The sequence below is a fragment of the Salvelinus alpinus genome, chromosome 13, assembly GCF_045679555.1.
Source record: "Salvelinus alpinus chromosome 13, SLU_Salpinus.1, whole genome shotgun sequence".
NCBI lineage: Eukaryota > Metazoa > Chordata > Actinopteri > Salmoniformes > Salmonidae > Salvelinus > Salvelinus alpinus.
This window is the reverse complement of record NC_092098.1, coordinates 23,419,060-23,435,062: the sequence shown is the minus strand read 5'-3', so window position 1 is coordinate 23,435,062 and position 16,003 is coordinate 23,419,060. Positions and strand designations below refer to the sequence as shown.

The 16,003-nt window shown below is 40.9% G+C and overlaps 1 protein-coding gene across 5 annotated transcripts in view; it reads right to left on the bottom strand.

Annotated features, from left to right (window-relative positions):
* LOC139537416 (ubiquitin carboxyl-terminal hydrolase 25-like) overlaps positions 1–13,222 on the bottom strand; it is a 66,768-nt gene extending 53,546 nt beyond the window's left edge. For 3 of the 5 annotated variants that reach the window (XM_071338668.1, XM_071338669.1, XM_071338670.1), the window contains exon 1: positions 12,981–13,222. In XM_071338668.1, coding sequence (XP_071194769.1) covers positions 12,981–13,022 — 42 coding nt within the window. In that variant the 5' untranslated portion in view covers positions 13,023–13,222. The remainder of the gene's footprint in view (positions 1–12,980) is intronic. The other 2 variants (XM_071338671.1, XM_071338672.1) reach the window with 1 other exon arrangement.
* Positions 13,223–16,003: the final 2,781 nt, after the last annotated feature.

Genomic DNA, 16,003 nt, shown 5'->3' with positions numbered 1-16,003 from the left:
GAGCAGGACAGCAGCCTTGCAACACAGCTAAAAGAGGTTCAGCAAGAGAGAGACAGACTCAAGAGAGAGCTGGCTGATCTAACAAAGGAGGTGAGAGAGCTCCAAAAAGACAGGCAGAGCAGTAATAACGATCTGACCACACTAAGAGAGGAGCTACAGGAGAGAAAGAGAACAGAGGACAGGCTGAAGGAGCAGCTCTATGACCTTCCCTCACACAGCAGAGGAGCCCACCTCAACCAGCCAGGGTTCCCCAGCCCTGCCTGCTGCGCACCTCCTCCCCAGCCCACAGAACAGCCTCCCACTGACAGCGGCACCGGCACAGACCAGCACACCCCAGCTCCAACACCCACCAGCCCCCCCTCTGCCTCCTCCAGTCCAGAATAAACACTGGCTGACATCGTCCTGTTGATGGACTCAAATGGGAAGTTTGTTCAGGCGAATACATTTTTCCCTAGACACAAAACGAGAAAGGTGTGGTGCCCAACAACGCAGAGTGCCATGGAGCTGCTTGATAAGGCCCATCTTGGGTCGCCAAGCCACATAACCATACACACGGGAAGCAACGACCTGCGTGCTCAGGAGAGGGTGGCGACTTCACTACGGGGAGTGATTGAGAAGGCCTCCTAATCTTCCCCAACTCAAGAATCGTGGTATTAACCCTTCTACAGAGGACGGACTTCCACCCTGCCACAATCCAAAGGATAAACGCCAGCCTCTCCCGGGACTGTGCCCTGCGACCCAATGTACACCTGGCCCACCATCCCACCCTTTGATGGACTGTCTTTATGACCATGCTCACCTGTACAGGGAGACAGTCACCATCCTTGCCAAGACTCTCAAGGACGTCGCTTTAAACCGCAGCCCGACCTCTCCACCCAGGAACAGCAGAGCAATCTCCACCCCGCCGAGATCACCAGTCTCTAAAGACTGTTGACATCTAGTGGAAGCCATAGGCTTGTTTTCTGAAAAACGACGAAGAAAAATACCTTTTGGTAAGTGGTCTATGGAATCATGCAGTACTGTTTTGCGCGCGTGACTGTGTGCTCGCTCTTCGTTCTTTTTCCTTTCTATTGAATACGCTATTGTCCGGTTGAAATATTATCGATTATTTAGATAATTGACAACCTGAGGATTAATAATAAACATCGTTTGACATGTTTCGACAAACTTTACCGGTACTATTAGGATGTATTCGTCTGCATGTTTTGACCGCCTTTGAGCCAGTGGATTACTGAACAAAATGCGCCAACAAAATGAGTTTTTTGGGATATAAAGAGGGACTTTATCGAACAAAACAACCATTTATTGTGTAGCTGGGACACTTTGGATTGCCAACAGAGGAAGATCTTCAAAGGTAAGTGATTTATTTTATCGCTATTTCTGACTTTCGTGATGCCTCTTCTTGGTTGGAAAATGTTTGTATGCCGTAAAGCCTTTTTGAAATCTGACAAAGCGGCTGGATTAACAAGAAGTTAATCTTTTAACCGATGTATAACACTTGTATTTTCATGAATGTTTATTATTACTATTTTTGTCATTTGAATTTGGCGCTCTGCAATTTCACCGGATGTTGTCGAGGTGGGACGCTAGTGTCCCAATGAGCCCAAAAAAGTTAAACAAATGCTGAGTCTACTATGCTCACATTTGATAGGCCGAGGGTCATGGTAAGATGAGCACAAGACCTCCACCATCCTCACACTACATCCACCCAAGTGGCATGACACAAATCTTATCTTAAATGATAAACAAATTACATTTGCATAATAAGAGTTTACGTTAATTGAAAAATCCTATTTTAATAGTTCTTGTTGGATTGTGAGTGTTTGTCTCATTTTGAAGGTAAAGGAAAGAAAAGTGATGAAATATTTTTATGTTGCATGTTGGAATTTACAAGGCTTGAAGTCCTCTGCTTTTGGGCTAAAGACCAGAAACCCAATCTTCCTGAAAGAAATTGATGATGTTGATATTGTAGTACTACAGGAAACATGGTGCAGAGGTTATGTTTCCACTAGCTGTCCACTAGGTTATAGGGAGATAATCGTACCATCCACTAAATTAAAAGGAATCAGACAGGGCAGAGACTCAGGGGGAATGCTAATATGGTATAAATCTTATCTAATTAATTCAATCGAATTGATCAAAACAGGAGAATTCTTTATCTGGTTAAAAATCAACAAGGAGGCTATCTTGACAGATAAACACGTCTTCCTCTGTGCCACATACATTCCCCCCTCAGAATCACCCTACTTCAAAGAAGAGAGTTTCTCCATTCTAGAGGGGGGAGACTAGTCACTTTCAGGCCCAAGGCAACGTACTGGTCTGTGGAGACCTGAATGCTAGAACAGCAGAAGAACAAGACACTATTAACAGTCATGGGGATAAACACCTACCAGGAAGCACCAACCTTTCCCTCCCCACATACCCCCACAGAAACAACTATGACAAAGTGAAAAACAAAAATGGAGTACAGCTCGTGAAGCTCTGTCGAAAACTGGGTCTGTACATAGTCAATGGTAGGCTGAGGGGGGACTCTTTTGGTAGGTACACCTACAGCTCATCCCTTGGCAGCAGCACTGTAGACTACTTCCTCACCGACCTCAACCCAGAGTCTCTCAGAGCCTATCACAGTCAGCCCATTAACACCTCTCTCAGACCACAGTAAAATCACAGTGTATCTGAGAAGAGCAGAACCCAACCATGAAGCATCACAGCCCAACAAATTACATGGTACCAGACAGGCCTAAAGATGGAATGGAAACAGTACAGACATCTACCAAAAAAGCAATTAGTAGCTGAAAAATACAATCTCTCCTGGACAACTTTTTAGCCTTAACATTCTCCTACAGCAATGAAGGTGTAATTTGGCCGTTTGGAACATAAACTTTATATTTGACAAATTAGCCTCCTTGGCTAATCTAAAGAAGCATATGAGCAAACTGAAAATAACAGATAGGGAAAAATGGTTTGATAATGATTGCAAAAATCTAAGAAAGTCATTGAGAAACATATCTAATCAAAAACAGAACCAGACAAAAATATACGCCTTCAATATGGGGAAACACTGAAGCAATACAAACACACCCTAAGAACAAAAAAGGAACAGCACATTAGAAATCAGCTGGATGGAATTGAGAAATCCATAGAATCAAACCATTTCTGGGAGAATTTGAATAAATTCAACAAACCTTATCAGGAGGAATTGGCTATCCAAAATGGGGATATGTGGAGAAATCCCTTTGCAAACCTCTACAGCAATATAACAAAGAGCCCAGAACAAAAAGATATAAAAGAAAAATTACAAATCCTTGAATCAGCAGTCAAATACTATCAGAATCCTGTGGATACCCCAATTACAGAAGAAGAATTATTGGAAAAACTATGCACTCTCCAAACCAAAAAGGCCTGTGGTGCCGATGGTATTTTAAATGAAGTGATCAAATATACAGACCACAAATTCAAATTGGCTATACTCAAACTCTTCAACATTATCATCACTGCAGGTATTTTCCCCGATATTTGGAACCAGGGATTGATCACACCAATCTATAAAGATTTACAAATTTGACCCAAATAATTAGAGGAATTTGCGTTAACAGCAACTTGAAAATTCTCTGCAGTATTATAAATAGCAGACTACATAATTTCCTTGATGAACACAACGTCCTGAGCAGAAGCCAGATTGGATTTCAAAAAAATTATCGTACAACAGACCACATTTACACCCTCCACAGTCTAATTGACAAACAAGTAAACCAAAACAAAGGCAAAATCTACTCATGTTTTGTAGATTTCAAGAAAGCATTTGATTCAATTTGGCAAGAAGGTATTTTTTATAAACTAATAGAAAGTAGTATTGGAGGGAAAAAATATGTTATTAAATCAATGTACACTAAAAACAAATGTGCGGTTAAAATTGGCAACAAGCAAACAGACTTCTCTCAGGGAAGGGGAGTGAAACAGGGCTGCCCAATAAGTCTAACACTATTTAGCATCTACATTAATGAATTAGCAAAAACATTAGAAGAATCAGCAGCACCTGGTATCACCCTACACAACACTGAAATCAAGTGTCTGTCTGCTGTACGCAGATGACCTGGTGCTGCTGTCTCCCACTAAAGAGGAGTTACAGCAGCACCTAGATTGTCTTCACAGGTTCTGTCAGACCTGGGCTCTGACTGTTAACCTAAAAAAATATATAATGATATTCAAAAAAAAGCTCCAGAAATCAGGATGACACAAATATAAACACAAATATAAATTATATTTGGACACCAAAAACTACACATATCTAGGACTAAATATCAGCAACACATGTAGCTTTCACATGGTTGTGAATGAGCTGAGAGACAAAGCAGGAAGAGCATTCTATTCTATAGAATCTGGCTCAAAATTTTCCAATCAGTTATAGAACCAATTGCTCTATATGGCAGTGAAGTATGGGGTCCAATCTCTAAAAATGAATTTACCAAAAATGGGACAAAGATCCAATCAAAATACTGCATGCAGAGTTTTGCAAGTGCAAAGAAAAACTCCAAATAACGCATGTAGAGTAGAATTGGGCCAATACCCCCTCATTCAAATAGAAAAAAAGAGCCATCAAATTTTACAATCATCTAAAAACAAGTGACCCCAAAACATTCCATCACACAGCTCTACAGTGTCAAGAGATGAAACAAGAGATGAGTCCCCTCAGCCAGCTGGTTCTGAGGCTCAGTTCACTAACCCAAACCAACCCCATAGAGCCTCAGGACAGCAATCAGAAAATCTGTTCCAACCAAATCATCACAAAACAAAAAGAAAATATATCAACCTATTGGAAAGACACCACAAAAAATCAAAGTAAACTTCAATGCTATTTGGCTCTAAACAGACAGTACATGGTGGCAGACTATCTGACCACTGTGACTGATAGAAAACTGAGGAAAACATTGACTAGGTACAGACTCAGTGAGCACAGTCTGGCTATAGAGACCGGTCGTCAGAGACAAACCTGGCTGCCCAGAGGACAGGCTGTGCTCACTCTGCTCCAGGGGAGAGTTAGAGACAGGGATGCATTTCCTATTACACTGTGACAAATACTCAGACCTAAGAGAATATTTCTTTCCCAAAATTATAATTCAATACAAAGAATTTGAAACTATAAAAGATGAAGAAAAAATCTAATATTTATTGGGTGAAAAGCCTAAATGTGCAGTTTTGGCAGCCAAATGTGTGTCCTCCTGGCACAACCTGAGGGACAGCCAGTGAAAAGTGCAATGTAATGTCGATAATATTTCCCGTTTTGTTTTGTCTTTCATGTCATGTGTCTTCCCAGTCATGTTGACACTGGTCTACTACCATTGCTTTAATGTATTGTTGTTCTGATTAATATTGTTGTTGTAGTTGTTGTTAATGGTAATCCCATGTCCACTACTACTATTATTATTGCAGTTGGTCCCACCATTTGTTTGTTTATATATACAGTGGGGAGAACAAGTATTTGATACACTGCCGATTTTGCAGGTTTTCCTACTTACAAAGCATGTAGAGGTCTAATTTTTATCATAGGTACACTTCAACTGTGAGAGACGGAATCTAAAACAAAAATCCAGAAAATCACATTGTATGATTTTTAAGTAATTAATTTGCATTTTATTGCATGACATAAGTATTTGATACATCAGAAAAGCAGAACTTAATATTTGGTATAGGGAAAAAAGTATTTGATCCCCTGCTGATTTTGTACGTTTGCCCACTGACAAAGAAATGATCAGTCTATAATTTTAATGGTAGGTTTATTTGAACAGTGAGAGACAGAATATCAACAAAAAAATCCAGAAAAACGCATGTCAAAAATGTTATGAATTGATTTGCATTTTAATGAGGGAAATAAGTATTTGACCCCTCTGCAAAACATGACTTAGTACTTGGTGGCAAAACCCTTGTTGGCAATCACAGAGGTCAGACGTTTCTTGTAGTTGGCCACCAGGTTTGCACACATCTCAGGAGGGATTTTGTCCCACTCCTCTTTGCAGATCTTCTTCAAGTCATTAAGGTTTCGAGGCTGACGTTTGGCAACTCGAACCTTCAGCTCCCTCCACAGATTTTCTATGGGATTAAGGTCTGGAGACTGGCTAGGCCACTCCAGGACCTTAATGTGCTTCTTCTTGAGCCACTCCTTTGTTGCCTTGGCTGTGTGTTTTGGGTCATTGTCATGCTGGAATACCCATCCACGACCCATTTTCAATACCCTGGCTGAGGGAAGGAGGTTTTCACCCAAGATTTGACGGTACATGGCCCCGTCCATCGTCCCTTTGATGCGGTGAAGTTGTCCTGTCCCTTTGGCAGAAAAACACCCCCAAAGCATAATGTTTCCACCTCCATGTTTGACGGTGGGGATGGTTTCTTGGGGTCATAGGCAGCATTCCTCCTCCTCCAAACACGGCAAGTTGGGTTGATGCCAAAGAACTCAATTTTGGTCTCATCTGACCACAACACGTTCACCCAGTTGTCCTCTGAATCATTCAGATGTTCATTGGCAAACTTCAGACGGGCATGTATATGTGCTTTCTTGAGCAGGGGGACCTTGCGGGCGCTGCAGGATTTCAGTCCTTCACGGCATAGTGTGTTACCAATTGTTTTCTTGATGACTATGGTCCCAGCTGCCTTGAGATCATTGACAAGATCCTCCTGTGTAGTTCTGGGCTGATTCCTCACCGTTCTCATGATCATTGCAACTCCACGAGGTGAGATCTTGCATGGAGCCCCAGGCTGAGGGAGATTGACAGTTCTTTTGTGTTTCTCCCATTTGCGAATAATCACAGAAACTGTTGTCACCTTCTCACCAAGCTGCTTGGCGATGGTCTTGTAGCCCATTCCAGCCTTGTGTAGGTCTACAATCTTGTCCCTGACATCCTTGGAGAGCTCTTTGGTCTTGGCCATGGTGGAGAGTTTGGAATCTGATTGATTGATTGCTTCTGTGGACAGGTATCTTTTATACAGGTAAGAAACTGAGATTAGGAGCACTCCCTTTAAGAGTGTGCTCCTAATCTCCGTTCGTTACCTGTATGAAAGACACCTGGGAGCCAGAAATCTTTTTGATTGAGAAGGGGTCAAATACTTATTTCCCTCATTAAAATGCAAATCAATTTATAACATTTTTGACATGCATTTTTCTGGATATTTTTGTTGTTATTCTGTCTCTCACTGTTCAAATAAACCTACCATTAAAATTATAGACTGATAATTTCTTTGTCAGTGGGCAAACGTACAAAATCAGCAGGGGATCAAATACTTTTTTCCCTCACTGTAACTAGGGATGTACAATATATCAGTAAACATATCGGGATCGGACAATATTAGCTAAAAATGCCAACATCAGTATTGGCCCGATGTCTAGTTTAACGCAAATGTGCAAAACCGGTGTCAAAGCTGACGTGCATACCTATATAACGTAATGACGCCACGTAGAATTTTGCGCTACACGTGCAACACAGCATTCCTAACCTAGCCCACAATGTCTGCTGTGTGGATCGAGCAGTCAACGAGTCGAGCAGTCATTTGAAAGAGTAAGAACATTTCAGCGAGACAACTCACAGGCGAAATCCTTTGAAGCCAAGATAATGGATAATGCCCTTGACAATCAACCAGTCTCTGTCATGGGTGATGTTGGCTTTCGCGACTGGTCGAGCACCGGTACACACTACCAAGTGAGCTATTTTTCAGATGTTTTCCTACCGGAGTTACACAGTAATAGCGTCACTGCTATTAGCTTCACGACATACTATGGAACGCCGTTTGGGTCTTTGCGTGTCAAAAAAAGATACACGTCAAATTACACTATTGACAATAACACTATTTGACACGTTAAATAAGCTTTAAATTTGACAAGTCAAATAACAGTTGTACTATAGAGTGTGTTATTATAGTGTGTTCTGAATTTGCAAGTGCAAGCCAAGCGCCACCACTACTATCAGTAGCACTGTCAAAGCAGTAAAAAAAAAAATCTGCAAACACCGGCCACGAACGATGTGTTCACAATACCGCATTGGTAATAAAGCATTATTTGTTCGACCGCAACTTCTGGGGTAGCTAGCTTGGTACCTAGCTAGCACCAATACAACCAGCCTGAAAACAACGACCAGTAGAAACGGCAGTCATTTTCATTATTCTTAGCAATGATTTAGGAATCCTTGTGAGTAAGTATTAACTAGGTAGCCACTTGTTGTTCGCCTAATGAAATTTAATTTCAGTTCATGAAAATAAGTAGCGAGCCAGCTACTTACCCCTGTTGCCCAAAGCTAACGTTATCAGCAGCCAGCTAGCTTCATCTGGCTAGTGGGGCTCAACCGGACCCGGTTGTGTTGTGAAGCTAGCCACAATAAGGATTAGGCATTAGGAATTTGCAGTTTGTCTCTAAAATAAAAGTACATCTTTGAAAGTGACGCAGAAGGTTACAATTGGTGGAATCATGCCATATTTAGACTAGATAATGTTAAACAAGGTTGGATTGTGAAGCAATGAAATGGGGTATCAGTCTACTCGGTGACACCCACAGAACACAACTGTGAAGAGTTTACGCAAATATTAGCATTGTAGCTCTTATCGCGGGACTGTGACTGTGTGAAATCGCCTCCCCAGTCAGCCTATTGTGTGTATTGACATTGATATTGCACTGTACAGCTTTACCTAAGGATTGGGCATCAATGAAATGGGGTATCAATCTACTCAATAACCAAGATATTGTTTTTTAACGTCCTCCTCAGTGTTATCAGACTCAAACATCCATGCAGTGTTAATCCTCGGGAATAGTGTTCAATATACATAGGTTGACAATAAATGTGGTTCAATTCACAGTTTTTTCAGAGTCCCGCAATAAGAGCTACGACACTAATGTTCTCTCGGTGTCACTGAGTAGACTGATACTCAAAGCCATTGATCCACAATCCAAGGTTAAGGCTGTACAGTGAAATAAGTATGCCCCGAATTCAATTCAAAGGTATAATACATCCAGTGTGATTTCAGATTTGTCAAATTAACAAATTATTGTCTTTTGTTGATTTATATAACAACATTCCAACCTCATTGAGCATGATCTATTCAATTATGGCATAATTCTACTATTTCTATTCATTTGCATCACTGTCAATTATATACTTTTATTTTGAAGGCTAACCACAAAGTCCACCATTGTGGCAAATCCTTATTGTGGCTAGCTTCACAGATGGATCCAACCAACATTAATCAAATAAGAACTGTCTTATAAATGAGGGTTATTTTAGATAATGACACCTAACTATATAGTTAGCTAGCTAGCTATAACTACTGAAACAGATTGTCGTTTTGCTATGTTTATGGGGAAGAACATCTATTGCATCCATGAGCTAGCTTGTTTTTTTAATGACCAGCACTGTAGGTGCGTTAGACAACTTTACCAGCATCATAGCATACGTATCGATGAATCGTTGTGACATATGAAATACGAGTGATAGTGTAATAACTACGTAAAAAACTTATGAACGCATTAAATTATGTGACGTGCAGTCATATTCAGGTCCTGATTGGTCAACAAGCTTATTTGACACAAATAGTGTTACTTGACGAGTATCTTTTTTGACACGCAAAGACCCAAAGGCGTTCCACAGAAATCCTGGTTGAGAATGAAACGACTGAACAACGAAACAGCACAGCAAGTAAGTGAAAGAAATAGGTTTTGATTATGTTTTACTGGTAATGGGGACATACAGTTGAAGTTGTAAATTTACATACACTTAGGTTGGAGTCATTAAAACTTGTTTTTCAACCACTCCACAAATTTGTTGTTAAGGCAAGTCGGAAAGGACATCTACTTTGTGCATGACAAGTAATTTTTCCAACAATTGTTTACAGACAGATTATTTCACTTATACTTCACTGCATCACAATTCCAGTGAGTCAGAAGTTTAAATACACTAAGTTGACTGTGCCTTTAAACAGCTTGGAAAATTCCAGAAAATGATGTCATGGCTTTAGAAGCTTCTGATAGGCTAATTGACATAATTTGAGTCAATTGGAGGTGTACCTGTGGATGTATTTAAAGGCCTACCTTCAAACTCAGTGCCTCTTTGCTTGACATCATGGGAAAATCAAAAGAAATCAGCCAAGAAAAAAAATTGTAGACCTGCACAAGTCTGGTTCATCCTTGGGAGCAATTTCCAAACGCCTGAAGGTACCACGTTCATCTGTACAAACAATAGTACACAAGTATAAACACCATGGGACCACACAGCCGTCATACCGCTGAGGAAGGAGACGCGGTCTGTCTCCTAGAGATTAATGTACTTTGGTGCGAAAAGTGCAAATCAATCCCAGAACAACAGCAAAGGACCTTGTGAAGATGCTGGAGGAAACAGGTACAAAAGTATCTATATCCACAGTAAAAACGAGTCCTATATCGACATAACCTGAAAGGCCGCTCAGTAAGGAAGAAGCCACTGCTCCAAACCGCCATAAAAAAACCAGACTATGGTTTGCAACTGCACATGGGGACAAAGATCGCACTTTTTGGAGAAATGTCCTCTGGTCTGATGAAACAAAAATAGAGTTGTTTGGCCATAATGACCATCGTTATGTTTGGAGGAAAAAAGGGGGCGGCCTGCAAGCCTTAGAATACCATCACAACCGTGAAGCACGGGGGTGGCATCATCATGTTGTGGGGGTGCTTTGCTGCAGGGAAGCTTGCGGAAGCATGTGGAAGGCTACCCGAAACGTTTGACCCAAGTTAAACAATTTAAAGGCAATGCTGACAAATACTATTTGAGCGCATGTAAACTTTACCCACTGGGAATGTGATGAAAGAAATAAAATCTGAAATAAATCATTCTCTCTACTATTATTCTGACATTTCACATTCTTAAAATAAATTGGTGATCCTAACTGACCTAAGACAGGGAATTTTTACTCTGATTAAATGCCAGGACTTGTGAAAAACTGAGTTTAAATGTATATTTGGCTAAGGTGTATGTAAACTTCCGACTTCAACTGTACGTAAATGCCAACAAAATACATTTTTGGTCAGTGTGGTGTGTACGTGTAACCTATATTTAACTAGGCAAGTCAGTTAAGAACAAATTATTATTTACAATGACGGCCTACCCTGGCCAAACCCGGACGACGCTGGGCCAATTGTGCGCCACCCTATGGGACTCCCAATCACGGCCAGATGTGACACAGCCTGGATTCGAACCAGGGACTGTATTGATGCCTCTTGCACTGAGATGCATGCCTCTTGCACTGAGATGCAGTACCTTAGACCACTGCGTCCATGTGTGTGTGTTAACTATTTAACTGTAAAAGGCCGCTAAAATGTTAAATATCAGAAAGGAAAATGGCGCAGGAAAATATCGAATATCGGACAAAAGTGTCATATCGGTGCATCACTAAACATGACCATAACATACCTCCTGCTGTTCTGAACTAAGACAATAGAGAGTACGGTCTCTAATGTTGCCAAATCATATCATCAACACTAATCAAAGGATGTGGTGCTGGATGGTAATCTGAGGGATAGTAACACCCTCAGACAAATCCCATGACTGTAATACAGCAGCTAGGTAGCCATCTTACCTAAATAATTGAGTTAAGTAAACAGCTGCTATGGTATGAGGACTATACCGTCAGCAGCCAGCTCACTAAATCATTGTATCGTTTGCTTCATATAGCTAATGTTTGTGAACAACCGAACCTATGACTCAATCTGGACCTGTAACAACCTAATTAAAACGTTGAAGTAATGTTGGACTTCTTCCCCCAAATCAGATTGTGGTGTGGCTATGATGTGTATACCATTTTAAAATCCCGAGAATGATTCATAGCTATCTGCATAGTTGTACTAGATACGTGTTTGACAAATATATATTCGTCAACGTAACCGGTCAAAATTAGCCAACCCACTGCCTCTCTCAGCAAGTTTACAGTAATGCAGTTGCATTCAGACTCATCGTTGCCACTCCTGCCTGGCAGTCACAGCACGTAAACAAACATATCACAACAGTAATTTTAGTAACATTAGCAAACCACCTCAGGCACACAGACAGATCATGTGCTGGGTCAAGTGTGGCTGACTTGTATGACGAAACCAACAGTGACTTGCTATCTTATAACCCATCAACAGTCAACTAACCCAATGATTTCTAACGTTCGCTAGCTACCCCACAAAACGAGAAGATCACATTGGCCTAAAACTGTCTGAACTTGACCTAGCTAACATTTAGGCACCCAGTAACGACCTTGGTTATGTTAAATTGACGACATTAGCTAGCTACCCAGCAAGCTAACTGTTCCCCTCAAATAGGCGTGTCACTGTTTGTAAACTTACGTTAGTGGGGCTACCTGTAACTTTAGCGCGCTAGCTAACTTGTTGGCAATGTACCAAGCTAGACAACGTTAGATACGTTAGCAATCTGCCCTCATGACTTGTTTGACAAGGGGAATATTTAACGATGCATGTTTGTAAATACTAAGAGATCGTGCACTCGATTGGGAAAAGATCCAACAATCTGACACCACACTTGGAAAACAACAATTCACTTTAATAATGTTTACATACTATTTTACCCACTTCATAAGTTATATACTATTCTAGTCGAGGCCTATCCTAGCAATATAACTATTGTTGTACACACCTTTTCTATTAATATAACTACTGCCCATAACGTGTCTACACACCAGCATGCACATAGTATATATTGTTGTTATATCCTTATATCCTAGACTTTGACATTGCTCGTTCTAATACTTGTATATTTCTTCATTCCTTTCGTTTTACCTTTGGGATTTGTTGGTATTGTTAGGTTGGCGCTAGGAACATAACATAAGCATTTCGCTACACCCGCGATAACGTCTCCAAAATATGTGTACGCGACCAATTACATTTGGTTTGATAAGCTAGCTAGCCATCTTTCCCTGCCAGATTTGCTAGCAAGCAGACGGAGAACGAAAACATTGCCACTATGTAGACATACCTTCTGAGAATGCTGTTGGAGGACATTCTGCTCCACGGTCATGGCCGGTTGAGAATGCAAGGAAAATAAATTAAAACCTAAGCTAAAAAAACGAGTTATAGCCAAGTAAAATAACAGTTAAGATGTCCCCCAGTTATTCAGCGCGATAGCGGGCGCCATGGGAAATGCAGGCATGGAGGAAAACATAGGCAAGACCGTGACAAAACCTATGGAGTTGCTACCACACGATCGCTTTTCTGTTTTCGATTTGTACTGCCTTGTTGAACTGCATTTACGTCACGGATCTAGCTTTAGAATGACGCAATGAACAACTTTCAGTTCTGCAATGTTGAATACTTTCCATTTCCATTTCTTCCAATTCGAAAACAATCATTTCAAACCAGCTATTCTGATTTAGGCAACATGTCAGCTTCACTATTAAAGGTTTTAACATATTTGTGTCTTGTGTGATTACAAATTACTATAAATAGGGGTAATATTATGTGTGTTATTAATGAATAGAGCAGAATATAATAATTGTATTTTTCCCAGAGAGAGGAAGACAGCCTTGATAAGATTGATGTATTTGTTAGAATACATGTTAAATGCCCTAAATGTGTGGCTTAAGGTTAGGGACCAAACTCATAATCCGTTTCTATTATCAATTTGTTAACAACTTAACAGAGCCCACATGTGATATATTTGCAGATCACAACAAATACAAGGACAAAATGTTGGTAACGAATTCACTGGTATGTAAATTATATTAATTTTCATGAAAAAAACAGTATCACTGTTCAATTGGTTGTGTCATACTTTTCTGGCTTTGAAGTAGGGAGGGGCTTTAAGGTGGCAGCTCCGAAAAGCACTTAGAGAGACCCACAATGGAATATATTATTTTTGTTTTGTTTCAATAGGTACAGTAGGTGGCGGCAACACACCAATAGGTGTCGTCTGCCATAAAACGTTAAAGAAGAAGAAGAAGAGCCAGAGGAGCCACTGTAAGAGGTTTTCATTGGGCTGGAAATGGTGGCGAGTAGTGCGGACGAAATGGAGGAAATTGAGATAAAGTTGGTGAAGCAACAGTTGTGCTGGAATTCGAACAATGTGAGTGTCAGTTCTGATGGTATGAAGCGGGAGGACAAGGGTCAAGGACCGGAATGGCCGGTAGTGGAAAGACATAGGAAGTAGAGAGATCATTATACAGAAAGCAGTGGAGTGTCTAGTAAAGAAGCATAAAGAGGGCCAAGGTAGGAAGCAAGAGTAATATGTGTTGGAGTGGAAAGTGGTGATAGTGTTTGATGAGACCACAGGGCCTCACTTACACCCTATCTGACGATATAATGCAGTAAAGAAAGAGGTAAGGGAAGTGAAATTAGCTTGGTTCATTGGAAATGGTAGATTGTTAATATTTTGTGGTTGCCAGGCTCAGCAAGAGAAGATTCTGAAAATGGAAAAGCTTAATGGGAAGAAGATTAAAAGCCATGCCCCTGGTGCTTATGCTAGATTGAGGGGAGTCATCACTCGGGGTCCCAATATCTATGTCCACAGATGATATTAAAGAAAATGTGATTGGAGGAAGAGTGATTGAGGCCAAAAGGTTGATCAGTAGGAAAGGAGGTCAAAGAAGTGAAAGCCTATCAGTGCTGCTGAGGGTTGACAAGGTTATGCCTGGAAAGTACAGATAGGATTCCTTAGTTTCAATGTCAGAGAATTTGCCCCATCCCCATTGAGGTGTTTTAAATGCCAAAGAATGGGATATGTAGCTGTTCTTTATAAAGGAAGGACAAGATGTGCCAAGTGTGGAGGGGAACATGATTACGGTGAATGTGGGAGCAATGTGAAGATTAAGTTTTGTAATTGTTGGGGGGAACATAGTGCAGCATTTGGTGGCTGCCAGGTCCAGAGAGAGGCTAGAGAGGCTCAGAGATATAGAATTAGTCATGATGTATCGTATGCAGAGACCCTAAGACAGATTGGTGGAACTACAGTGTGGAATGATGGAGCTTCCATGGCAGCTCCTGTAGTAAGTGGACCTAATGTCGGGGCTGGTGTTTCTGCTGGTCCTGGCATTGTTTGGAAGCCTGTTCAGAAATCTTGCACTCATGAATGTGCAGTGTCAAAGGACACTTTGATAATTAATAAAGTTGACTTCATAGCTTTTATTGGTAAGGCGGCAAAAGAGGTATTGGGGTAACAGATGTTACTGTTGAAATGTTTGTTGAGATGCTGAACAATCCTAAGGGTGGAGTGTTTCAGCATGATATAGATCAAGTTTAATGGGGTAGGGGGGTTGGGGAGGTTTTTTGGGGGGAGGGTGTGGTAGAAGTTAGTAGGGATTATTATTATTATTTAAAAATTGGGCAGATCATGATTGATCGTACATTCCAGCACAGTAGGTGGCGGGCATGCACTTAAACGATTGGTTGTGGACCGCCATGATATCAAAGAAGAAGAAGAAACCCAGCAAGAGAGAGAGAGAGAGAGAGAGATTTAGCTACAGGTGATTGCAGATGAATGCATATATCTATCTATTCGACAGTAGGGCTTTTTAGACACTGAGTGGGCTGAGCTGTGTGGATAGCCTCCTGCTCAAAATGATGCTGTGACCTTCTGAGTTGTGTAAAGGTGCCGAACAGTACTGTACTATGCTACTTCATAACAGAGAAGTCCTTCCAGATACAAGACCATAGGATAAACGTATGAGGATTTATTAATTACACTGATAAGAATTTCTGACTGGAATTGCTTTGTCTTTCTCTATATGTAATGTATCACATAATGGTATGGTCTATATGTAGTGTGGTGGAAAAATATACAAATGCATGATAGTTTTTGGATAGCCCCTCAGGTGAGATACTAGAGTGTTTACCTAGGGGCCACATTTAGGTCTTGGTGCAGTTTTGCCTGAGCTTTGGATGGAGAATCGGGAATGCTGAAGCATGGCTGCCATTTCTGCATCCACTTTGACCTCTATGTCTGTCTGTAGGAATCAAGCAGAAACACAAAACACAGCCCTTCAGAGGCAGGTATGGAGTACTGAA